Source organism: Bos indicus, chromosome 6 (genome assembly GCF_029378745.1).
Source record: "Bos indicus isolate NIAB-ARS_2022 breed Sahiwal x Tharparkar chromosome 6, NIAB-ARS_B.indTharparkar_mat_pri_1.0, whole genome shotgun sequence".
In the NCBI taxonomy this organism is placed as follows: domain Eukaryota; kingdom Metazoa; phylum Chordata; class Mammalia; order Artiodactyla; family Bovidae; genus Bos; species Bos indicus.
In genome coordinates, this window is record NC_091765.1 from 26,803,560 (window position 1) to 26,829,335 (window position 25,776).

Below are 25,776 nucleotides of genomic sequence, written 5' to 3' on the forward strand. Positions count from 1 at the left end.
TTGGGAAGCATCGTTTGGGACTATAGTTCATCCCTGTTGTTACTTGTGTGTATCGTCCAATTAAGTGTCAGGGTTTTGGTTTGATTTAAACTTGTAGTTTTCTCAGGCTGTTTCTTTTATAACAACCCAATGCCTAAATGCTTTTAGCAGCACCCAGGGTATTTTTCTGTGGGATTTCATGATGAGAGTGAAAGTGTTAGTTGCTCAGTCATGTCTGACTCTTTGTGACCCTGTGGACTGTAGCCCGCCAGACTCCTCTGTCCATGGGATTCTCGAGGCAGGAGTACTGGAGTGGGTTGCAATTCCTATCTCCAGGGTATCTTCCTCACCCAGGGATTGAACCCGGGTCTCCTGCATTGCAGGCGGATTCTTTACCATCTGAGCCACCAGGGAAACACATCATAGTGCCACATTTACACCCCACCCCCACCTGCCTTCACCATGAACATGGACATGGAATTATTTGGTAGCTAGCTATATGTTTTCCAAGTCTTTTTAGAAAGCTAGCATTATTCTATCAGAGGATTCTTGCTCAAAAGTATTTGTGAATCTGCCCTTTGGGTCCAAGCTGAAATGTTTGTTTTCATTGGGAATTTATGTATGTTAACAGAGTTTATATTTTCTGTGGTAATGGAATTTTGAGGGATTGTTGCTTCATTATATTTATAATCTTACGTAAAAAGCCTGCAGGGGCATCTAACTGAATTTAAGCTAGAAATAACGATAATGCAGTAATTTCAAATAGTCATGTGTTCAAGATGAAGATTTTAAAGTGATGATTCCACAGTGAATTTTAATGGTTATTGTGTACAATGGTACTTACGGAACATCCGTTCAGTCACTAAATGAATATAACTAGTATGTTAGATTATGGATTTGTAATGTGAGATGAGAACTTTTAATAAGCTTTCCCTATAATGGTTTGTGCTACAAACACAAAGTATGAGACACAACCCTAAATCATAGCAGGGTTTTTGAAATCAATAGGCTCATGTTTCAAATCAAGATGAGTTTCAAATTTTTAAAAACACAGCTAAGAAGTTAGGGATTTGGGATAAGATGTTTCTTTTTATAATGTAAAGAAAATTTTACTTTTGAAGGGATCAAGTATAAAATGGAATTGAAGTTACACTTTGAGAAAAACTTGTTGATTGTAAGACCCTGTTAGCATTTAACACATCACTGAAAATGCTTTCAACATTTTCTTTGGGAGACTTTTGGAGAAAAACTGGCTGATGTGTGAAATTTGGTTTGGTGTGGTCTTGTCCAAACTGGTGGTTAGTTATTTTGACCCCCTGATCTGGTGATTCCAAGAAACTTTCTGAAGACATCCCTAAAAATGTACAAATGCCTATTTCACCATTAAAGGTTCTTTTAGTAAAAGCATATAAATAAATTTTTTTAATGAAGTGAACCCATTCTTACGACATTTTGAAGCAGAAGCATATTATTATTTTCACTCTGTATCATTATCCTGTCTTTTATTTTTAAAAGCTCAATTCCCTCCCCACCTTCCCTCCCCTGCAACCCCCCCCCCCCCCCCCCGCCGCCAATATCAAGACAATGTGATTTAGATGGCCAATTTGGGAGAGACAAGATTCTTTTCATTTTCCTTTTCTGTAATACCACCACCTAGAGATAAGTTTTCAAACTATCTACTACTTAATGCATTGTTTTCATTTCCAGATAAATTTGAGTGTTTTCGCCTTGGGGATTTTTGTTGTTGTTGTTCCTCTTGGAGATTTTGGTTGGTCTTAAAATACTATTACATTGTTTCAGCTTTACTTAATTTACTCTTATTACTTTGGACAACAAATCAGATAATTTTATACTGGCAGTGTTATCTAGCAATATGTTTTGCTTACTAAAACGTTTTAAAGTGTTAACCCATTTAAAAAAGTTTTAAATATAAATGCATATTAAATTAAATATTGAAAATACATGCTTGTATAAAGACCATTGTGCTGTTGACTATCCTTGTAGTGGCATCAAGTTACAATAAACGAGTCATTCATTGTTTGAAATCTTCCATCTTACATGACAAACTTAAATTCTGGGTAGTTCTTGAGAGGTAAACCAGTTATAGGGAAGGGATGGAGAAGTCTAGAAGCTGAACTTACTGTGGTGATCCATGAAAGTGTTAGTTGCTCAGTCATGTCTGACTCTTTGTGACCCCATGGACTGTAGCCCTCTAGGCTCCACTGTCCATGGGATTCTCCAGGCAAGAATACTGGAGTGGGTTGCCATTTCCTTCTCCAGGGGATCTTTCTGACCCAGGGATCGATCTCAGGTCTTCTACATTATGGGCAGAGTCTTTACCATCTGAGCCACTGGAGTGAAGGATGCAGAAGTCTAGAAGCTCAGCTTACTGTGGTGATCTGTGAAAGTGTCAGTTGCTCAGTTGTGTCCAATTCTTTGTGACCCCATGGACTGTAGTCTGCCATGCTCCTCTGTCCATGGGATTCTCCAGGCAAGAATACTGGAGTGGGTTGCCATTTCCTTCTCCAGGGTACTTCATGAGTTTGGAGTTTATTAGCGCATATGCTTGAAAAGTGCTTCAGCCACAGCTGCATCCAATGAACAGACCACGTCATAAGGGATCCGTCCATTTCTTGGCTTCATTTTCTCTTGGGTTGATTCCATTCTCCATCAGGCTACCCCCATATGGTTTCAAGATGGCCACCAGCAGCTCCTGGCATCTTTCCCACTAGTTTAAAAACCCAAGCAAATGAGAGTTTCTCTTGCCAAATGCTTGAGTAGAAGTCCCGGTATTGAGCCTCCCTGAACTAGCTTTGATCGCTTGCTATTTTCAAACCAATCATTGTGGTAAGGCAGGTGGAATGCTGTGATTACCAGTGTTGGATCACATCCCTCCCATCTCACCCAGTGTGTTGCCCCAACGAAGATCAGGATGATGTAACTAAAAGAGAAGAAACAGACTCTAAGCAGGAAGAAAAACCCCTGGCTGTCTGATAGCAGTAAAGAGTAAAGTCTAGTTCCCCTCAAACCTTTCGCTGGATGCCATGTGACTTAGCATATAACCGTACGTGGACTTCTTTTTCCACCATTGCTTCATTGCACTGGTTTTGTTCAGATGAAAAACAAACTTCTACTGTTTTAAAATTTCCTTTCAGCACTAAGCAGGTCCTAAATAACTGACCCCAAATCCTTCACTGATTATCAGTCTCTGAAGTAGACTTAAGTAGAATTCAGTAGGAAATGTTGAAATCATTGTTTAGTTTTGGTTTTTGGTGTTTGAGAGAAATCCAACTTAAATCACTTAACTCCCTAAGTGGGCAGATTATTATTATTATTATTTTGCCACAAGGATGTGGAAGAATTTTCCCTACAAATGTATTTAATACTGTAAAAAGCAACAGATTTGGACTGAGAATAGTAACCTGAGGTTCATATGATTTCTGAGAGGGTATGGAGGACTTTTTGGGTGTCTGTGAACCCTCTATTTTTTTTAAATTTTATTTTATTTTTAAACTATACAATATTGTATTAGTTTTGCCAAATATCGAAATGAATCCGCCACAGGTATACCTGTGTTCCCCATCCTGAACCCTCCTCCCTCCTCCCTCCCCATACCCTCCCTCTGGGTCGTCCCAGTGCACCAGCCCCAAGCATCCAGTATTGTGTATCGAACCTGGACTGGCGACTCATTTCATACATGATATTATACATGTTTCAATGCATTCTCCCAAATCTCCCCACCCTCTCCCTCTCCCACAGAGTCTGTGAACCCTCTAAAATCTAGCAAGTTTTTATGTGTGCACACATCTGTACCTGTGTGCAACTTCCTTGAGAGAGCGTGCATAGCTTTTAGTAGATCCTTAAAGGGGGATCCCTAACCCACAGAAAGTTCAGGACCCAGGAATGAAAATATCTTACACTGATAGTTGCTGACTTTACCGAGGTTAAGCAATGTCTTGTGTGGGGGAGAACTTAAAGGAATGGAGACTCTAAAGGACTTCAGGCTTTAGGATGGACTGTTCACTTGTGTTAATAAGTTCAGTCTGTACAAGGTTCAAGTGAAATATATTATGGATGAACCTGTAATAAAATGGGCCTCCTCAGTGCTGCAGTGCCATGGTTCATGACAGGGAACGTGCTGCCAGCTGATTTTGGCTCAGGGCTCTGGAGCAGGTACAGGCCGCCTCTCCTCGTTAGGAGGTAAAGGGAAAGTGATAAAATGCATTACTTTGCTCTCATAGGGCTTCCCTGATGGTTCAGATGGTAAAGAATCCACCTGCATTGTGGGAGACCCAGGTTCCATCCCTGGATTGGGAAGATCCCCTGCAGGAGGGCACTGAAACCCACTCCAGTATTCTTGCCTGGAGAATCCCATGGACAGAGGAGCCTGGTGAGCTATGGTCCAGGGGGTCACAGAGAGTCAGACACGTCTGAAGGCACTTAGCACACATGCTCTCACAAGCTGTTTATGACAAGAGATTAATAAAAGCGTGAGAAGCATCCTTTGGCGGGTTGAGGAGGGAGGCCTGGGTGGCAGTTAACATCAGTGGCGAATCCCCTCGGCATTTCTTTGTGAGAAAGAAGGAGGGGTGAGCCTCAGGTTTCACTTCACCCAGTCAGGGCTGCTGTTACACTTGTCCATTTTGGTTTTTCCCTCCAGACTCAAGCTGGCCCAGTGAGTCTCAGCTTCGGCCTTGTGTCTTGTGGGGCTGCCTGGAGCCAGGTGCGAGCCTTCCTAGCTCACATACAGGGCATTCTGTGTTCACATCACTGACGTCAGTCTTTTCAGTTTTGAATGACTACATAAACATCAGATATTGAGGGTCTGGTGGAAGGATTCAGACTCTCATATTTTGTGAAGGAATGAAAGTTCTCCCAGACAGTCCAGTGGATTCGGGTGAAGGAGTTCCCTGTGGCAATGTAGTGCCATGTGGGTTGGCTTGTTTTCCTCAACTCTTGAGGCCATTTGGTTTTCATGTCTCCCTCTGTCCCCACCCGGACCCTGTGAGTCCTGGTGTCAGTGACTTTACAGCCAGCATGCACAGAGCCTTTTGCTAATTAATGGCTTAAAACTCTTTTGACAATGACCTATAGTATAATATAACAAGGTATATTTTACAGCATGATCCAGTACGTACCTGTATAAATGTGCATAGTATTGTTGTTGTTCAGTCACTAAGTCAGATCCGACTCTTTGCTACTCCATGGACTTGTAGCATGCCAAGCTCCCCTGTCCTCCACTATCTCTTAGAGTTTACTCCGTTTCATGTCCATTGAGTCAGTGATGCTATCTAACCATCTCATCCTCTGCTGGCTCCTTCTCCTCTTGCCCTCAATGTTTCCCAGCATCAGGGTCTTTTCCAGTGAGTTGGCTCTTCACATCAGGTGGCTGAAGTATTGGAGCTTTGGCAGCAGTCCTTCCAATAAATATTCAGAGTTGATAAATGTGTGTGTAGATATATCTAAAAAGGTTTCAGAAAGTAATATTTACTCTTATACACTGTGCTCTAACACTATTTTCTATGCCATGGAGGGAAATACTGCTGATCTCCTCTCATTGAATCAATTTCATGACTCACTAATAATAGTTTGCTACCTGTACTTGGAAAGCTACCTTTTCCAGGGAGGTGCTATGGTGTATCTCAGGGCACCACCGAGCAGTTGAGTCTCTGTGTGGCACAGCAGAACCAACTTGTGTATTGGCAGTAGCACTTGTGATCTCTTAGAGGCAGTAGGCATAACAGTTAAGTGAGAATGTTCCAGTTAGAGTGTTCGGTTCGTTCTTGGCTTTATGACATTACCATTTGTCTTTGTTGTTGGGTAAGTTTCTTAACCTGAGTTGGTTTCTGTATATTTAAAAGAGAGATAATAAGAAAAAATTTAGCATAAGCACGTAGTAATGTTTAACAAATGTTTGCTGTGAATGTTGTCAATATTCTAGTTCAGCATTTACATGGACTCTTAGTTGGCATGCATTTTCCTTCTTCCCTTTGGAATAATTTATATTGAGCCCATTTAGAGTGTGTGGCTTAGGTGTAGGGATAAACCCTATGTTCCAAAGTGTGGGTTATAAGCCACATAGTTAAATGGAAACAATATATTGCAACCATTTACACCTTGAATGAGTCAGGGCTGCTTTCAATTACAAGTAACAGAAACCCCAATCAAACTGGCTTCAGCGAAAACAGGAAATTATCGATTCACATAACGGAAAAGTCTAGGTGTATTGCTTTCGGTGTTGGCCGTATCCAGCTGTTGTGACAATGTCAGAAGTGTCTTTCTCTCCCTCTCTTGCTCTGCCTTTCCCTGTTGGCTTCATTTTCAGGCACGCTTGCCCCAAGCAGTGGCAGAAACAGCCACCAGCTGCTCTGGTTTTATATATCTCGGTAGCAAAAAGAGAAAGTCTCCTTTGTGGTTTTGACTTAGTGCTACTCTGATGGGCCTTGACTTGGATTGTTACTTGAAAACGCAAGTCCATGAGCCCGAAGCACAGTGAGGCCAAACGATACTAAAACATCAGAGTTTGGAACAGAGAAAGGTTTATTACAGGGCCATGCAAGATGAGTGGCTCATGCCTTAAGAACCCCAAACTCCCTGAAAGCTTTCAGCAAGGCCCTTTTACAGGAAAAGTGAGGGAGGAGCATGGTGAGTTGTTGCAGACTTTTTGGTGTCAGATTGATTGTTCTTGAAGTTGAGTCATGATCAAGTAACAATGCTCTTGTAACTCTCTACCAAACGAATGTTACTGTCTGTTCTGACAAGGAAGGGCAAGATCCCAAGACACAGCTTTACCCTACAAGGTCCTTATCTGGACTAAGAGGAGACAGATCTCAGCAGGTCCCTCAGATCCCCAGACCCTGCCCAATTGTCATCGCTCAGGGAACCAGGCACCCAGGACTCAACTCCTCAGGTCTCCCAAACATTGGGGACCAGGTCTCTCAGACTGTGATCTAGGCAGATGGCTGCTGCTGCAAAGTTACAGAGACAGGGATGGGGGAGATGTTCACTGCCGCCTCAAGGTCCAGGCCCAATCAGTGGGTGACCTTGGCAAGAGCTTTGGGGCCCTAAGGGACCCAGTCCTCCATCCTGTTCCCTGCCCTCCCCCCCCACCAAGTTTACCCACTGGCCTAAGGCCAGGTGAGCTGGAGAGCCTTGGGCAGAAGGCCAGGATTCACCTCTTACCTCACTCCTCCCCTGATGACCAATGGCTGAATTGCCTCACTAATGGTCCTCTCATTGATAGTTGGTTGTTTATGGGTGGGGCCCACTGTGGCACTGCCCACTGGCTGAGCAGGACCACTAATGGTCACCCATAGACAGTTGGTAGCTTGTGGGTGGGGTCCATTGTGATGCTGACCAATGGTTGAGCAGGACCCTAGTTGCCTAGTAACCGTGCAAAGTAATGATGCACAGCAATGGCTGCATGCTAAACTCGCCTTGCTCTATTAAAGGATGGACTCTGGCCACCCCTCTGACTTCTGACACCTCAATCACTGAGTCAAGGTGGGCAGTGGTACCTGCCTGCCCCACTCAAACCACACAGGAATAACAGGGCAGGGCTGCTGCGTGGGGAAATCACAACAGGTGTGCACTCTGCACCTCTACCACTCCTTCTTGGAATGTAGGACTTTTTGCATAAGATATTGTGTTTGACTAATCCAGCTGAGAGTAGTGTTATCACTTACTTCTCATTCCAAACTACCTTTTATTTCCACTTGTTATAGTACAGCTATGTAGGAAGATGAGCCATCCCTTCTTTTTTGATTACTGCTTAAAAAAAAAAGTCTTTCCCAGCCATCCAGTCTTCTTTGTTGCTGCTTAGAAGTTATCATGTCTGTCTGTCTTATTTTATGCCTCCCTCTCTCATATGCTTTCCCAAGCTTTTAGCACTTGTTGCTCTCATGGTAAACAAGCAAATACAGATATGTGACACCCCCTTTCCCCAGTGGTCGCCCCCTTTAATTTTGTGATCTGGCCAGTCTGAGGGTCAGATTGTGTTTGCCGTACCCTTTTCAGCCCTGGCTGTGAGTGAGGATCACTGTTTGCCAGACTCTGTGAGGCTGGGCCTCTGAGTTGTTGGACAGCCCCTGATTTAGTGTCTGTACCTGCATGCATGAATGCATACACATACATACACACACACACACACACACACACACACGCACACACAGACACAGATGGGGCCAGAGACATTGGGCACTGTGGACACTGGGGCTCCAGATGGTAAACTGTGTCTGCCAGGTTGTGTAAGAGAATTGTGGGTCTGGAGCCAGTGAAGTTGAGGTCATAGCCCAGAGCCTTTCATCTGCCATGGGCAGATACATTTAGCCCACTAATTAAATTAGAAATAAGGTAGGCACTCGTTTATTTTTTATTGTGTTAAAATACACGTGAACTTTACCATCTTAACCATTTAAGTGCCCAGTTCAGTGATATATTTAGACTGTTATGGAGCCATCACCACCATCCATTCCCTTCAAGCTTTGCATCTTGTAAAACTAAAACTGTGTGCCTGTTAAACGATAACTTTCCATTCTCCCCTCCCTCTAGCCCCTGATAGCCACCATTGAACTTTGTGTCTCGATCATTTTGACTTTTTTAAGTACCTCTTATAATTGGAATCATGCAGTATTTATCTTTTTGCAACTGGCTTGCTTCACTTAGCATAATGTTTTCAAGGTTCACCCATGATGTAGCGTATTAGAGAATTTCCTTCCTTTTTAAGGCTGCTTAGTGCTCATTGTATGCGTATACTACGTTTTGCTTAGCCATTTATCCATCGATAGACACTTGGGTTGCTTCTATGTTTTAGCTATTGTGAATAATGTTGCGATCAATCAATATTACTGTACAAATATATCTTTGAGACCCTGCTTTCAGTCCTTTTGGGTATATATCCAGAAATGGAATTGTTGGGTTGTATGGTAACACATTATTTTTTTTTTGAGGAACCTCCATCCTGCTTTCTGCAGCAGCTGTACCATTTTGCATTCCTACCAGCAGTGCAAAAGGGTTCAGATTGCTTCATATCCTTGTCAGCACTTGTCATTTTCTGTTTTTTTGATAATAGCCACCCTTTTGGGTGTGAGATGGTATCTCATTGTAGTTTTGATCTACATTTCCCCAATGATTAGTGATGTGGAACATCTTTCCATGCTCTTATTGGCCATTTGTACATCTTCTTTGGAGGGATGTCTATTCAAATTCTTTTGCAATTATTTGCATTCCTTTATTTTTAAAGCTCAATATTGTGCTCTAATATTTTATGACTGTGTAGGATAGATAAGCCAAATGTTGAGAAGTACAGATGTACACAAATACATGAATTTACTTATTCCCAAAGTGTTACTTTCGGGGCAAAATTAGGAAGTTCCGTAAAAACATTTAAAAACTCTTTTTAAAGTCACAAAGTTTTTATGTGTAAGTTTATACATAAGTGTATGTAAAACATAAGTATATTAAATATCAGACAAGTAACAGATGTGACCTGGATGTATTATCTACTGGGAGCTTTGTAACTCCTGGCACGTCCACTTGTGTGAAAACACATTCACACACACAGTTGCTGCCCTGTTGTCAAACTCAGAAGAACCGGTCACTAGTTAACTTGGAGAGTTGATTAAAACGATGAGGATACAGAAAAGCTGACACATATTTGACATGTTTTATTTTAAATGAGAAAATTTATAAGCAGCATGTTGATTAGCATTTTGATTTTTTCCTAGCTATTAATTTACACATGGTGACCCTGATAATATTTTCCCAGTGCTCTGTCACTTGGTATAAAATTTGGAGTACCAAAAATTTTCTGATGTTGGCTCAAGGCCTTTTCCTAGAAGAAGGATCCTCAGACTGTAGTGTCTGTTATATAAACTCAGCCATAATCTATTACCTACATCTCCCACTTATATTTCTTTAAGGCAGACCTAGGGTTTAGCATTCCTTGCAAAGGTAATCTACGTTCAGGATTCTTCTAGACTTTTTCCAGTCTTTAAGAATTCTCTCTTGCACATCTAATTCACCAGCAGAATTTTTCATGATTTGCCTTCACTGAGCCTTTACAAGGTATTTAATTTTGTTTTTAGAGAAATGACTCATTTTTGACGTTCATAGTTAACCGCTTTTACATGGTGCTTGGAGGGTATAAATGCGAAGCAAATGCAATTGGCACAGAACGGAAGCCCAGTTCACCTGGCATGAGCACACAGTTCTGTCGGTGGGAGCAAATGTGAGCAGGTGTGTTGGCGCTCTGGCCACCGGTGACTGACACTCGTGTGGGAGTCGCCGTGTGTTCTGAGCTCTTCACGTGGACTGACTCATTTACTCTTCCCAGAACCCCATTGGGTAAGGCCCTGTTGTTTCTTTATTCCAGATGAGGAGAATGATGCACAGAGAGGCTGTGAGATTTGCCTAAGAGTAGCCTTCTAACTGCCAGCTTTCAACCTGCCTTAGTCATTTCGTTTTGGAAAAGGAATGAGAACATTTTACATGGAGGTCAATTAAGTGCAGGGAAGGTGAGCAAGAGTGCAGCTGTGTAGAGATATTTGTCCCTTAAACAGAAACCCCGTCATAACACACAAAGCCTTCCAAAACATTCTCCACAGTGTCCTAAAATTAGAATCTAGGCTTCTAGAGGTAGAAATGACCTACATAATCACTTATCCCGTCGCCTGCATATCCCGACTGGGTAACCAAGGCCCAAAAGGGTGAGATGACTTGCTTTACAAGGATCCAACTAGTTAGTGACAGGTTCTTTGTGAAATTAAGCTTCCTGGCTTGCTCCACATTTTCTCCCAGGAGACAGGGATGCATGCCTTCCTGAGAGAAACATTCAGGAAATGAGTCAGAGCCTGCCAAGGGAGGAGGAAGGTTGGTAGATAGGGACACCTTAGTCACATCTGTCTCAAGCCAGTGCAGAGCTTTTACCAGAGACTCTTAGGGCTGGAAAGGGTCTAGTGATGCAGTTTTATCCATCCTGTCTAGAAAAGGAAAGAATGAGGCCAGCTGAGCATCGCCAAGGCAGATGATTCTCTCGCCCCTTGAGAGAGCTGAGCCTCAGAGAGGTAAATTCGTTATCCAGAATCACACCACCAGAAGGGAGTGGAAGCTGGGTGTGGACCTCTTCCTGATAAAGCTGAGGCCCAGGGTCTTTGTGATGCCCCTCATGGGGCAGGGCAGTTATGTGACAACAGGTTCTCTTGGCAAGAATTTCTTATAAAAGCTACTCCTAAATGTCTCTTTAATTTCAATCTATATCCTTCTGAATTGCTTCTCGGCTGTTTGGCTAAGATCAGTGTGTATATCCTTCTGCAGTCCTCAGTAACAATGAAAGCAATTGGTCATAGTATTTGGGTAATAATCTTTATATATATATTTTAAATTGGGATATAAAGAGCAATTTATATATAATTTATATACAATTAATTCCTGTATAAAGAACAATTGTATACATTTAAGGTGTACAGTATGATGAGTTGATACACACATGCATTGTAAAATGGTTTTAAGGCTTTTTCTCTGTTATTGAACTTTCAAAAATTGAACTATAATCAACTTTTAACGCTGTTAGTTCTTGGGGCATATCACAGTGATGTGATATTTCTATATGTTTCACGATGATCACCACGATAAGGCTCGTTATCATCTGTCATCATACAAAGCTCTTACAACACTGCTGACTTATTCCCCTTGCTGCACCTTCACCCCCGTGACTCACTTACTCTGTAACTTGAAATTTGTTCTTCTTCATCTGCCTCACCAATTCTACTCATCTCCCCCACCCCAACCCTTCTGACAACCACCTGTTTTTCCTCTGTTTCTATGACTCTGTTTTGTTATGTTTGTTCATTTGTTTTGTTTTTAGATTCCACATATAAGTGAAATCATATGGTATTTGTCTGTCTGCCTTATTTAACTAAGCATAATACCCTTGAGATCCATCTATGTTGTCACAGATGGGAAGATTTCATTCTTTATTATAGCTGTGTAATACTAAATTTTATATATATACACAAGCAAACGCACACTCGCTACATATTCTGTAACTACATCTACTGATGGTTGCTTCCATGTCTTGGCTGTTGAAAATAACGCTGCAGTGAACACAGGGATGTGTGTGTGTATATATATATATATCTTTTTGAATTAGTGTTTTTGTTTTCTTCAGAAAAAATGCCCCAAAGTGGAATGCTGGGACATATGGTAGTTCTAGCTTTAGTTTTTGAGGAAGCTTCATGCTGTTCTCCTAGTGACTGCACCAAAGTACATTCCCACCAACAGTGCATGAGCGTTCCCTTTTCTCCACATCCTTGTCAATACTTGTTATTTCTTGTCTTTTTGCTGGTAGCCATTCTGATGGGTGTGAGGTGATACCTCATTATGGGCTTGATGATATTTTGTGAGTGAAATTGCACCTTGGATATTTTTGAGTCTGCTTGAAGGGGGAAGGAAGGCCAGTTAGCAGTGTCTGGGCGCTAGTCAAATCTTAAGGTGGAGGGAGTCTCCTTCAGGTCGCCACTGCTCGTGCTCACACCTGTTCTGTAGCATCTCCAGCAGGCCTGTGCTGGGTAGCTTCCAGTCCAGGAATAAGGGATGAATTACAAAGGGAACTCACCACCTTAGCCGACTCCATCTTTGGCCAGGAAGTCATGCTCACATATAATCTTTTACAGGATGAAGCTTTTTAAAGCATTACTTTAGATTTATGTTTACAAAAATAGTTCATGTTTAACATGGAAACTTGGAGAACTGAAGAAAGCTCAAGGAAGAATATGAAAACCTATGCATACTGGTTATCTTTTGCTATATAACAAATTACCCAAAGCTTAGCAGCTTAGAGTGACTAAGTCTTATTTCATATTATTGGAGAGTCAGGATTCTGAGAGTGGCTTAGCTGGCTCAGTGGCTCAGTTCTCTCGTGGAGTGCAGTCATCTGGAGGTTTGACTGGGGCCGGTGCGGCTGTTTTCAGACTCACTCAGGTGTGTGCTGGCAGGAAGCTTCAGTTCTTGCCACTCCTTTCCCTTGGGCTGCTCATGGTGTTGGCTCCTCTCTGCACCAAGTTGATCTGGGAGAAAGAAGCTTGCACTGGGGAGTGACCAGGATAGAAGCCAGAATCGCTTATAAGCTTATCTTAGAAATGGCCTTCCATCACCTGTGTTGAGTTTTGTCAGTCACATAACCAGCCCAGGTATGATGTCGTAGGATGGACTAGCTGAGGCTGTGAATACCAGCCGGTGGGGATCACCAGAGGCCACCACGAGGCTGCACACCAAACGAGGCTGCATACAACTGTTTGTCAATTAAAATTTTGTTAGAATAAATTACGTATGTTTTTACTCACTGGTCTTTCTATTTCCCTAAAGAGTATTACAAAGTAGAAAAGATTACTGGGGAAAAGAACATCCGAAGGGAACACAGTGTAGAGGGATGAAGGCACCGATGAACTGTTGAGGGCACTCCCATCCTTGAGACACTTGCTGCTTTTATTCTGAGTCTGCAGCACTGAGCTGTGTGTAGTCTGGGGAGAGGGGAGTGATGGGAGCGGCATGAATGGAAGGATCTGGGCAAGCCTTGATCCTGAGGTCGTTCGTGTGTTGGGAAACTGAAGAGTCCTGCTGCCTCGGAGATGGGATGAGGACTTTAGGATTCTGTCCAGGCTGAAACGTGGAGAGAGTCTTGGCCCCTGGACCCCATTCACTCTCCTGTTTTGGATACAGTATAAGAAGCAGAGATTTGTAAGAGATATTCCAATTTTTACAAATAATTATTTGGAGAGAAATATGTAGGCACTTCAGTCATAAATGTATAGAAAGTGACTTAAAAGTTTTTTAGGGGAAAGAATTTTGTTTATGAAAAACAGTGTACTGAGATTTAATAGGAAATTGTAACATCTGGATAGGCAATAATGTTCTATAACCCCTTCCCCCAGCTATTAAGTCACACAGATAATACAGGAAACTCACGGGTACGCAGTAGGTAGTACACACTTATAGATGTGACATTTTAAAATCACACATGCAGAGCGTTAAAAAGAAACGCACATACCTGTATAGTGTTTTGGTGAATCGTGGTATTACAAAAGCAAACTGTAATACGAGTACATTTAAATGAATTCTTTTATAGTCAAAGGAAATTTGCAAGTAAAAATTGGCACAAAAAAAAATAGCACAATGGAATACATTTGAATAAATACCTGCTTAGGCAGTCACAGGACATGTTAATAAAAATTTCAAAATAAACTGATACAAGTGTAACAAAATATGAATTTTGAAGGAATTCCTAGGTTATGTGTTCAAGAGAAGCTAATACTTCACTGAATGGTAGTGTGTGCGGACAAAGTAACAGCAGGGAAACCGCGTTAGTTTCCCCAGGGTGGCTCGAGCCTACTGTCTAGGACTGCTCGTCTGCTGCTTTGGGTTGCGTCTTACGCCAGTCATACGGCTGTGAATCCTAGAGGTTGGGAGGTGAGGAGATACCCAGACCCGGCCTCTGGTCAGCACAGTGGTCCATGGCTCCCTCCCCGCCCATTTGGGGACCCTTTGGCAGACTAGGAGCTAAAACAGCAAACTGGTGTGACCCCCCTACCCTACATGCCTCAGCCAGAGGCGACTCCTGGGTTTCTTCCTCTCAGGCCAGACCTGTTGGTGGCCCTGGGTGGACAGCAGGCAGGACAGCCACAGAGTAGCTACCGCTGCTCCTGGGCTGGACCCTGGGAGCTGAAGTGCCCAGAGGCATTGTTTTGAAAATGGAGCAACTTCATGACCTGGCTCTGGAGCCCTTTACACATCCTCTGTTTCAGGCCTGAGCTCTGTGTGTCCCATGACAGATTCAGATATGGTCCCCATCAGAGAGTCTGAGGAACCTGAGACTTCCCATGGGCATGTTTTCTCCTGTTGCTGCTTACGCTTTAGAAGATTCTCTGTCGGGCGTTGAGCTGAGCCCCTTGCAGGCGGCCACACACCCCATCTTGTCCTGCATTCAGCTAGAACCCTGCCTGGAGCATGTGAGAAGGCAGACCCTGACACCTCTCCCTGGGGAGCAGTGCTGTGTGTAATAACAGAGTCACAGGGAAGATGGAGCCAGGGCCTGATGACAGGATGCCGGGGGACGTGGCTGCAGATGGGAGCCACGGCTAGGCTTGTCGCGTGCGGGGTCCTCACAGACTCCCGGCAGGGAGAGGCTGTGTTGCAGACCCGAATGTTGGCTCGTTCATTGGCCAACCCTGGGTGGCTGACAAGGACTTTGTGGGGAACACAGGGTTTGGCAGCAGAAAGATCTAAAATCAGTTATATAACCTCATTTGCACCTTAGTGTCCTTATCTGTAAAATGGGGCACCTGCCCAAGGGAATCACGGTGAGGACTGGATTAGGTCATGTGCTGGGAGGCACTAGGGTCATTGCTGGTACGTAGTGAGGGTTTAGTAATCCTGGTTGAAAATATAAACGTGTAATCCTGTGTGAATCTAATAACCTCTTTGTGCTGTGCTAAGTCGCTTCAGTTGTGTCCGATTCTGTGTGACCCCATAAACAGCAGCCCACCAGGCTCCCCCGTCCCTGGGATTTTCCAGGTGAGAGTACTGGAGTGGGGTACCATCGCCTTCTTCAAAGAACGTCTTTAGTTTACTATAAATGAAAGGACTGGACTCGGTTGGCTCTCAGTATCTCTTTCTCAGTTTGACTCCCCTCTCCTTCTCCCTAGGCCCAACCTCCACCCAGTCTCCTTGCCCCCACTCCTGTAGTGGGACACAGGTAGAGAGGAGCAGAGCTGGGAAGGTGGGAACAGCTGTGAGCTTAGGGGGCCCTGGCCTTAAGCTGCTTCCTAAGGCTGTCTGCTTTCTGAACTTCAGTCTCCTCGGCTGTGTGGTGGGTGGAGGCTAGCACTGTCTACTTCACGGGGCGGTGAGAATTCTTACTATATGGTCTGTAGTTCCTGGCACACACTGGTGACCAACATGAGGAAGCTGTTGTCACTGTGTCTTAATAGTCAAAGGGACTTCCGTCCCCGGGCATCTGAGGCTGTGTCATGGGGTGTGCTTATGAGCCCTGTCTGCCTTGGACCTGTCTTCTGTCCCGGTCTCTGGCCTCGTCAGCCTCTGGCAGCACACACCCTAAAGAGTGAGGGGATGGCTGGGTGAACCCAAGCCCATGCCTGAGGCTGGCGGCAGTCTCCAGCAGTCCTTTTCCCACCAGGCAGTCAGTGCGAGAGACTGCAGGAACCAACCACACTCTAGTTTTCTGACCAAAGCTGAGCTTTGTGTTTCCACGGCAGTGTGGACCTCTTTGCTGGAACATTCTCAGACTCTTCATCTTTAATTGCACCACTCCTTAGGGTCCTACTAGTGTTTGGACTCAAAGCCAGAAGGTTCTGATTTATCATAAATCTGTGTTCTTCTGACAGAATGATCTCTCTTGACCAAACAGGACAGGCAGGTTCCAGGGGAAGCTGGTTGCAGAAGTCCCAGTTCTTCTCCAGTGGTAATGTGGATGGGGTTCAACCTCTGGAGTGGGATGCCTGGCTCCCTGCTCCAGGCCAGGCCACATATGTCTTCAGGTTCTACACTTGCACAGTGAAGGTGGTAATGGTGTTCACCTCAGAAGTTGTTGTGAAATGTCAGTGGGATCGTCCAGAGAAAGTGCTCACCTGTACCAGGGCCATTTCAGGGATTCAAGTAACTGTTAGCTCTTGTTTCTATTTATATCGGGCATATGATTTTTACACTCACTCCCACATCTGGCAGTTTCTTACTCATCAGAAGTAATCATTTCAAATCCTAATATAGACCCTACCAGTTTGCAGGGCAAGTCTCTGGTCTTTGAGGGCACACCTCTCTTGGTTGAATGCGGAACCACCAAATAAAGATATCTAGTGGACAGTTAAAGATGTTAGCATCTTCTGGATCATGTGCTCAACCACATAATAAGATAATGCTTGGAGGCAAGGGCTGCACCTGCCTCTGTGTATTCTCAGTGTGTGAATGGGGGCCACGTGGTGATTGCAGTGGTCAGGAAACTTTTGCGGTTTAGAGCTTGGGGTCTGGTGTCCAAGGAAGGCTTCCTGGTTTCACATCCTGGCTTCACCACTGCCAATCTGACCGTGATGACAGTGGGTGAGTCACTTAATTCAACTGTCTCCTCACCTGTTAAATGTAGATAAAGTACATTTTGCCCTGGGATAATTGCAAAGATGCAATAAGATCAATGAGAAGCAGTCTGTACTGTGGTCACTCTGAACTGGCAGCAGTCAGCACCATCCTCCCATGCCCTGTGGGAGGCTGGGCAGGACCAGCCTGGCTTGTGCACCTTGCACTGTAGTTCATTGGTAGTGAGCATAGCTGGTAAATACACAGTGGAAAAAAAAAATGCCTGTTTCTCACTCTAGAAGTGATTGGATTAGATATCCAGTTAATACATAATCTCATTTATATGTAGAATCTGAAAAGTCAAACTGAAAAACAGTAGAATGGTGGTGGTCGCCGGGGGCTTAAGGGAGTGGAGGAGAGGAGATGTTGGTAAAGGGTACAAAGTTTCAGTTATTCGGGGTGACTAAGTCCTGCAGATCTAATGTACAGTAATGCAACTGTAGTTAATGATACTCTATGCTGCTACTGCTAAGTCACTTCAGTCGTGTCCGACTCTGTGTGACCCCATAGACGGCAGTCCCCCAAGCTCCCTCTTCCCTGGGATTCTCCAGGCAAGAACATTGGAGTGGGTTGCCATTTCCTTCTCCAATGCATGAAAGTGAAAAGTGAAAGGGAAGTCGCTCAGTCGTATCCGACTCTCAGTGACCCCATGAACTGCAGCCTACTAGGCTCCTCCATCCATGGGATTTTCCAAGCAAGAGTACTGGAGTGGGGTGCCATTGCCTTCTCTGAATGATACTCTATAGTATGTATGAAATTTGCTGAGAGTAGATCTTAAGTGTTGTTAACATACAGATACATAAAAAGGTAACCCTTTGAGGTGATGGCTGTGTTAATGAGCTTGATTGTAATCATTTCACAAAGTATCAGAATATCACATTGTTGAGTAAAAAGTCTGTTTAAAGTGTACAATTATATCTCAGTAAAGCAGGAAAAATGCAAATCTCAATACCGTTGCAGTGCTACCTCTGAAGGACTTCCCAGCTGGCGCTAGTGGTGAAGAACCTGCCTGCCAACACAGGAGACGTAAGAGACTTGGGTTCAAACCCTGGGTCGGGAAGATCTTCTGGAGGAGGGCATGGCAACCCACTCCAGTATTCTTGCCTGGAGAATCCCACCAACAGAGGAGCCTGGCAGGCTACAGTCCATAGGTCAGAAAGAGTCAGACACGACTGAAGCGACTTAGCACATGCACACACAGACACATACATGCACACGCATGCTACCTCTGAAGTGAATAGGAGAGCTTTGCGGAGTTATCATGATGCCTCATTATAGTAATTGGCTGGCTTTGGGTTAAATATGAGGTCTGATTATCCCAATCTGCCCTCTGGGTTTTTTGCTATTTTATTCAACATTCTTTCATAAACAAGTGTTGTCTAGGTAAACATTTATGCAAGTCAAAACACCAGAACAGATTAAAGCTGGAACCAGGCAGGATGCTGCATCAATGTTTTAGTGGCAGCGAAAAACATCATCTGTTACATTTAATTATTGTAGCTAGTGTGAGTTCTGTTAGTTTGGTAGTGCTTGGAGTTGATTTCCAAATGTATTCGGGACTTTATACAAGTTTTCTGATTCTGCACGCTTAAGGAATATCTTAATAAAAGTAAATTAAGTCAATACTGAGAGTCAGAAATTTTTTCTTTTAAAGAAGGTCCATACTTCAGTCAAGAAACATTAGCTAGCTCATTCAGGGTGTGCAGGGCAGAGTCCTGTGCTCAGCTGGCTCTTCTGGTCTCCTGGACCCTCTGTACACATTCTCTGTCCAGCTCACACACTGGCCAGGGCAGTACTTTTACTGTCCTGGTTTCTCTGGGCATTGGGCGACTGGGTTATTCTGACTGTGTGGAGGGCTTTTTCGATTCTTGTGTGTGTGTGTGTGTGTGTGTGTTTTAATTCTTGTGTGTGGTTTTTAGCAGAAAAAGGGAAGCATATTTTTTCTCTTTTGCCACTCAATATACTCCTGCCTTCCATATTATACTCATCAGATACAGCCATTTCTCTTCTCCCCCTGTTAAATGAGACAGACCATTGTTCTATCAACTGTTACTTCTTTGTCACATTTTTGGGTTAGGAAGTTGACCGTTGGCAGGTTCTCGGCACACACGCGTCCACCCCCACTCCCGTGACGATATCCAGACTTTCTCCAGCCTTTCTTTCCCTGGGCTCTGCGCTCTTTACAGATGACAGTCTGAGTCCTCACGGTTGTCCCCGGAGGTAGGATCAGATAGAGCATCTGAGTGTAAGAATAGAGGCCAGAGTGAGGGAGTCTGAGGAACGCAGTGGGTTACTTATTTTATGTCAGTATTTCTGCTTTCGGCCGACTTCTGCATTTGGACCTATTTTTGTATTTTCCTCAAAGAGTTTGTCAAGTGATAACACTCACCAACTTAATTACTGCAGGATGAAATAAAAGGTATACTGATGTAGCAGTTGAGAAATAAGAACCTTCACTCAAATCTTTTTAGGGTTATTAAGAAAGTGCAGTTTTAACTGTTGATTTTGGTGTGATTTTTTTCCCCCCTAAGATTTGGAGTGTATTTAAATTGATCTTAAATTCTGAAACTGAACGATCAAAAGAAACCCCACTAATAATAATTGTCTAAAGTCTATTCAGTTTAGCTGTTTGAAGGTACAAGATTAATATGCCTAAAGCCAGGCTCTGATCATTTCATAGTTTTGTTTTGTTTCTTTTTAAATATTATGAGCTTTGAAGTCAAAAGACCTGGCTTCATTTTATGGGCTGGTTATATAATCTGTCTGATTCTCACTTTCTTCCTCTGAAATGGAGATGATAATACCCACTTCAAAGGAGGGTTGTTGAAATTAAGTGAGATCGTGTATGTGAGATACTAAGCATAGTACATGTTGGCAAAACCTAAAAATAAAGTGAAAAGCTAAAAACCTATAATGACCTCTTTGCCTTTAAAATATAAAATCTATATTCTTTGATAGTATGTTCTAGACCCTCTATAGTCTGGCCTACAGTGACCTCATTACCAAGTTATTTTCCAGCCAGACAGACACTTTCACTCTTCATTTTCCATAAAACTTTCAAACATTTTGACCAAGACCCTCAATAAGAAGTACATTTTACATATGAAACAGAAGTTTCATGAAGCAGTACTTCATCTTGCCACATGAAATACATTCTGTTCCCTATAGAACATGCTGGTCTGACCTGCTAAACTGATATCAGCAGGTTTTCAAACTTGCTGGTTGAAAACTCACAGATTAGGAAGACTCATCTCCATTTCTTGACAGTCTCACCCTCCCATGATACCCATCTCCCCCCTCCCCACCATGTAATCTTCCCTCATCTTGGCAACTGGTGGCCTTCTCTGAACTTACCGTTTTTTTCTCAATCTCATTTATGAAATTTACTGCAAAGTGGTTTTTAGGTTAATTATTGACTTATCTCTGTGACTAGATGGCAAATGCTTGGTCCCTGTGGTCATTTATCAGCCTGTGTGTAGCAGGAGTCCTGCCCGTTGCTCTGAGGTTCAGACTCCAAGGTGTTTGTTAAGAAATTGCCTGGTGTCTTGGCTGCTTCAGTCTTTTGGCTGCTTTGCTGACATTCGAAAGCCATTTGGGGTGGACTCGGGAGCAGCAGAAGCTTCTTGCCATGACTACTGCCTTGGATTCCTGTGTCTCTGGAAAAGAATGATACAGGTTGGCATCAGGGTTCCAGCTTCTAAATGGAGATTCTCAATTTCCTGTTTCCTGACATGACTTTGCTAGATCTGAGGTGCCTTTCAGCCCTAGCAGTGTGTGAGCAAAGATCAGTAACAGCCTCCTCTCTGATTAAGCACAGCCTGGTATCTTTAAACCTCAGGCCTTTGCAGCATGGAACAGATAATGATTTTAGCCTATGAGACCTGCATTTTATGACTTAAGACATTTTTAGATGTTTCCATGTGTAGATACACTGTTCTCTAGATCCTATATTGAGGGGACGGAGGAGCCTGGTGGGCTGCAGTCTGTGGGGTCGCTGAGAGTCGGACACGACTGAGCAACTTCACTTTCACTTTTCCCTTTCATGCATTGGAGAAGGAAATGGTAACCCACTCCATTGTTCTTGCCTGGAGAATCCCAGGGACGGGGGAGCCTGGTGGGCTGCCGTCTGTGGGGTCATGCAGAGTCGGACACGACTGAAGCCACTTAGCAGCAGCAGCATACGTAGTATTATTGATGTAGACCCTTTCATCTACCATAAAAAAATATTATATAAACCGTAATAGAGTATTTATATCTTAGCCATGCACCATTATCTCATGTTTGGAGCCCAGTTTTGAGATCCTGACTAATGATGAGATTTAGAGGCATGCAGGACCCATTTTATGTTTACACAGATTATCTACCCAAAGGTCGACCTCATTTAAAGGGACTGATTTAATTCAGGAAAGTTATTTTTCTCTTTTAAATCTAATTGAAGAAGCTTGTCTGAAATAATAATAGATAGCAGAGAACTGTTTGTGCAGCAATATAAACCAGCAGATCTAGACATGGTGACATCTTTCCACAGTGAAATGGACACAGCAGAAATATCTAGGGAATTATAGATTAAAAACAAATTACTTAACATCCAACGAAGCAGTGAAAAGGGAAGTAACACACTGCTAACTGCATAAAAAGCATCTAGTAGAAGTTACTGACGCACAGTTTTTATAATAACTTTGTTTTTTAAGAGGCTGACGGACCCTTAGGTTTTTACAGTAAATCTGTTCATCCATAGGCACGTTTTTCTCGTTTGAGCACCAGGCACTTGTAGGGACTTATGAAGTGAGCTTAGTTAAATTCAGCACTCAGAGAATTTTCACAGAAGCTTCCTTATTTTGATTCTTCCCCATCCAGTCTGCCATTTATCAGAGCTAAGATATATGTCAGAGGAAGCGGGATTTGTCTTAAAAGAGATTTGGAGGAAATCTTCCTTCAATATTTATAGTGCTTGACAAAGTCATGTTCACACGGAAGTCAGTATGGAGATGAGAAAGTTAGAATCGGGTGGCTTATTTTACATTACTGGCTGAAAGCCTGTCTGATGGGATTGATGCGAGCACTAATTAATCACCCAGGGTCTCCTCATTCACTAATCACATTGCATGAAACTTCCTTGTTGGCTGAGACTCAAGGGCAAACCATGGGCGTCCAGCCAGCTTATTTTTCATAAGCGTTATGCTACCTTTATAAATTAGTGTGAACCTAATGTGTACTGTCAGCGGTTTACTTTCCCATGGCAACCCTCTCTGGTTAACCAGCTTTAAATGAAATCTTGTATTGAGAATGAGAAGAAGCTTCTTGAAAAACGGTGGGGGTGGGGGTGGGGAAGGAAGGTTTAAAATCTTCTTCATAATCTTTTTTTTCCCCCCACAATATATACATTTCAGTTCCAGTAAAAAATCTGCTAGATTGACCTAACACACAGATGACATGATCATTGCTTTTTGTTGTGAGCCTATATGACCTTTAAGGAAGAGACTTTTTCCATAACATTTTTAATTGCAATAATAATTTGTTCATTGGGTGCATACTATACACAGAACACTTCCCTTAACTCTGATCTTCTCACATCAGTCCTGTGAGGATGCTGTTACTACCACCATTTATGGGTGAGAAAACTGAGAGCTGTCAACTTGTCCAGGGTCACATCTATCTTGGCCAGGGCCCAGATTTGAACGATGGTTTGTCATCAAAGGCCATGCTCATTTGATTGTGTTACTATTCATGGCTCATCTGGTCCCTTTATACTATCCCTTTTAACTTGAGGAAAATGTGGTCTTAGTCTTTAAAAAGTATTCCTATTTCCATATTCATTTTTTGCATTCATCTGGATTAATAAATCCTTTTAGAAGCATGTTATCTATAGCACATTGTTTTATGTCTTCAAATCATTTTAATGTCTTGCAGCTTTGGCTCAGAGAACAAAAAAATTGTGGGCATCTTTAAATGAGAGGAAATAGGTACAGCTTATTCACACATCACTTACGCTGTTGTTCATCTTGAAATGGTTCCAGACAATTCCAACAGAAAAGGAAAATTCCAGAGTGCACATACACGGATAGTTTCCAAGGCAGTGCCTGTTGAGAATGCAGTCTTCCATCCTGAAGCTGTGAATGGTTCAGCTACAGCTTGTCCTGTATGTAAATTGATTTCCGAGAGTCTGTGTGATAAACTCTTCTATGAAAGAACATATAAAAGAGTGATTTGTCAAAACCCACTTCCCCTATTAGAAATACCTAACTAGAGAGACTGGGTTGATATTTAGTGGTTTATATGGGCCCTGTGTTAAGCCAATACTTTCCTCCTTAGTATGCAGTGCTGATGTTCCTGGTTGAAAAGAATCCATTCCATTTCTTTTTATGGTTTCATGAAAAGTTGGAAAGGGGAAAAACTGAGCTGAACATACAGAATAAATAGCTAAATGGTGCCGGCAGCCTGCCCTTTGTTTTCAGATGTTCTCTCTCCCCATCCTTTGTGAGTCATTGAGCCAGTAGGACCTATCAAAGACGCCTCAGTGTATAGAACATTTTATGTGGGGCTTATTTGTCATCCACGGCAAAGGCCTAATTGCCTCCAGGCCTCCTTTCACATGATAATCAATGGATTTGTATCTCCTGGGTGTGCTCTATGTATTCTACATTCATCTCTCAAGATGTCTTAGATTGTGATCAAATATAAAGCATCAGAAAGATGCTGTCAATCCAGTAAAAACATTAAGGGCATTTAAAACATGTACGTGGAAATGTAAAAAGAGCTTGAAATGAAGGTACGTACTATTACTCTTTTTTGTGCATATTTAATTGGATCAAAATTACAACATCTGTGATAGCTATTAAGGCTACATGGCAATTCTAGGGTGTAGCAGGTTTCTCTTAGAACTTAGCATTTCAAAGGCCCACTGGGAGAAAATTCGAGTCCTGTTTAATATGAACTAGTGGTTCTCAAAGGTGACTTAATGGATGCCTTTGTTACTGATGTTATCAATAAGATTGCATTTTATACATCCTGAATTCTAACAAGAGGTCAGTATACTCTGAATATGGTTTCCTGTAGTGGTTTTGCCTAAGTGAGCTGGGAGGAGGCTGTGCAAGTGGGTGATGAGTGGGTGATGGAGGCGGAGAGCGTAGGTACCACCATTCTGCTCATTGTATCTATAATGCCTGGAAAATTGGAGTTACATGCCCCTAGTGTTCTTTAATAATTATTTCTAACTAAGACACATGATTACTAAAATTCACCTGAAATATGCAGTTATTTTTTAGAAGAATTTTTAATACTTACAGTTAAATGAGAACATTTTTAAATGAAAGAATTATACATTGACTATAGCAAAAAAAATTCATTCAGTAAGGGAGTCACTTTTCCCCCCAGAAAATGTGTAAATGTCACTATATTTCTCTGAAAAGAAAGGATATATATGTATGTGTGTATTTGATTGTTTGTTTGTTTTTTTTTTTTCTGTGCCTCAAGGCTTCTGGTATCTTAGTTCCTCGACTAGGGATTGAACCCAGGGCCCTGGCAGCGGAAGTGCTGAGTCCTAACCACTGGACTGCCAGGAAATTCCAAAGAAAGGATATTTTATGGAATAAGCAAACATTTTTTTTTTAAAAAGCATGCTCTGCTATTTGTGTGCTCAATTGTGTCTGACTCTTTGCAATCCCCTGGACTGTAGCCCACCAGGCTGCTCTGTCCATGGAATTTTCCAGACAAGAATACTGGAGTGCGTTGCCATTTCCTTCTCCAGGGGATCTTCCCGACTGAGGGATCAAACCTGCATCTCTTGTGTTTTCTGCACTGCAGGTAGATTCTTTACCTCTGTGCCTCCTGGGAAGCCCTTAAAAGGTATAACAAAAATTTAAAACACACAGATACACAGGCATAGGGAGTATTTGTATTAGCTTTTTTTTTTAAAAAAAGAATACCAGAAATAACTCTGAGTTAATAGCTCCTCTGCCTCCTCAGCTCTGACTGAGCTGACTTCCAACATGGCAGACCAGGGCAAGCCTTGGGCACCAGGGAACAGTCTGTTGGGTGAGGGGAACACCAGCCCTCCTGTAAAACAGTACTACTAAATGTCAAGAGCTGTGAGGGAGCTGAGGTTGTATGCTACCCGCCAGCTAGCAAGTTACCTACCTCAGTGTCATAGATGCTGGCAGAGATGCCAGACCCCTGGGTCAGAGATACAGGACACAATATTAGTAGCCAGTGTATCAACATTCTTCACTCTTTCCCTGAGCCCTGGTTTCCACAGGGTGATGCAGAGCAGGCTAGCTGACACCTGTGCACATAATGAGCTGTGTTATAGGCTGGGAGCCCTGAATTTAGGGAACTCAAAACTTTTATAATGGGTTGCAAGTCTGCTGCAGCCTTTGCAACGTTTCTGGGAACACTGTCTCCGTCTTCTAAGGCTGTCTGCTATACACGTCTCTTGAAAAGATAGTCTGTCACAAATGACTCACTTGTAATGCCAATCGATTCATAAGGAGTGCAGAAACTCAAGAAAATGATCTGCCAACATAAAATATTCTGGAAACAGACCCCAAATAAGCACAGATCCCATGAACAGCTCCTGTGCACTGACGTTTAAGGGCTGCATATGTTCCGACGACACAGCCAGTGGCAACAGCATGTGTCTCACTGTAATTTTATCAGATG

General features: G+C 42.9%; 1 protein-coding gene across 5 annotated transcripts in view; it reads left to right on the plus strand.

Moving 5' to 3' along the window:
- TSPAN5 (tetraspanin 5) overlaps positions 1 to 25,776 on the plus strand; it is a 180,502-nt gene that overhangs the window by 107,268 nt on the left and 47,458 nt on the right. Inside the window, exon 1 of one of the 5 annotated variants that reach the window (XR_011567107.1) lies at positions 13,361 to 15,841. The exons of 2 other annotated variants lie outside the window; for them this stretch is intronic. Coding sequence is in view for 2 of the 3 variants with exons in the window: in XM_070791173.1 (XP_070647274.1) it covers positions 15,608 to 15,841 (234 nt within the window). In the remaining variant the exon portion in view is untranslated. Of the gene's footprint in view, positions 1 to 13,360; positions 15,842 to 25,776 lie in introns of those variants that run through there. 2 more of the 5 variants (XM_070791173.1, XM_070791172.1) reach the window with 2 other exon arrangements.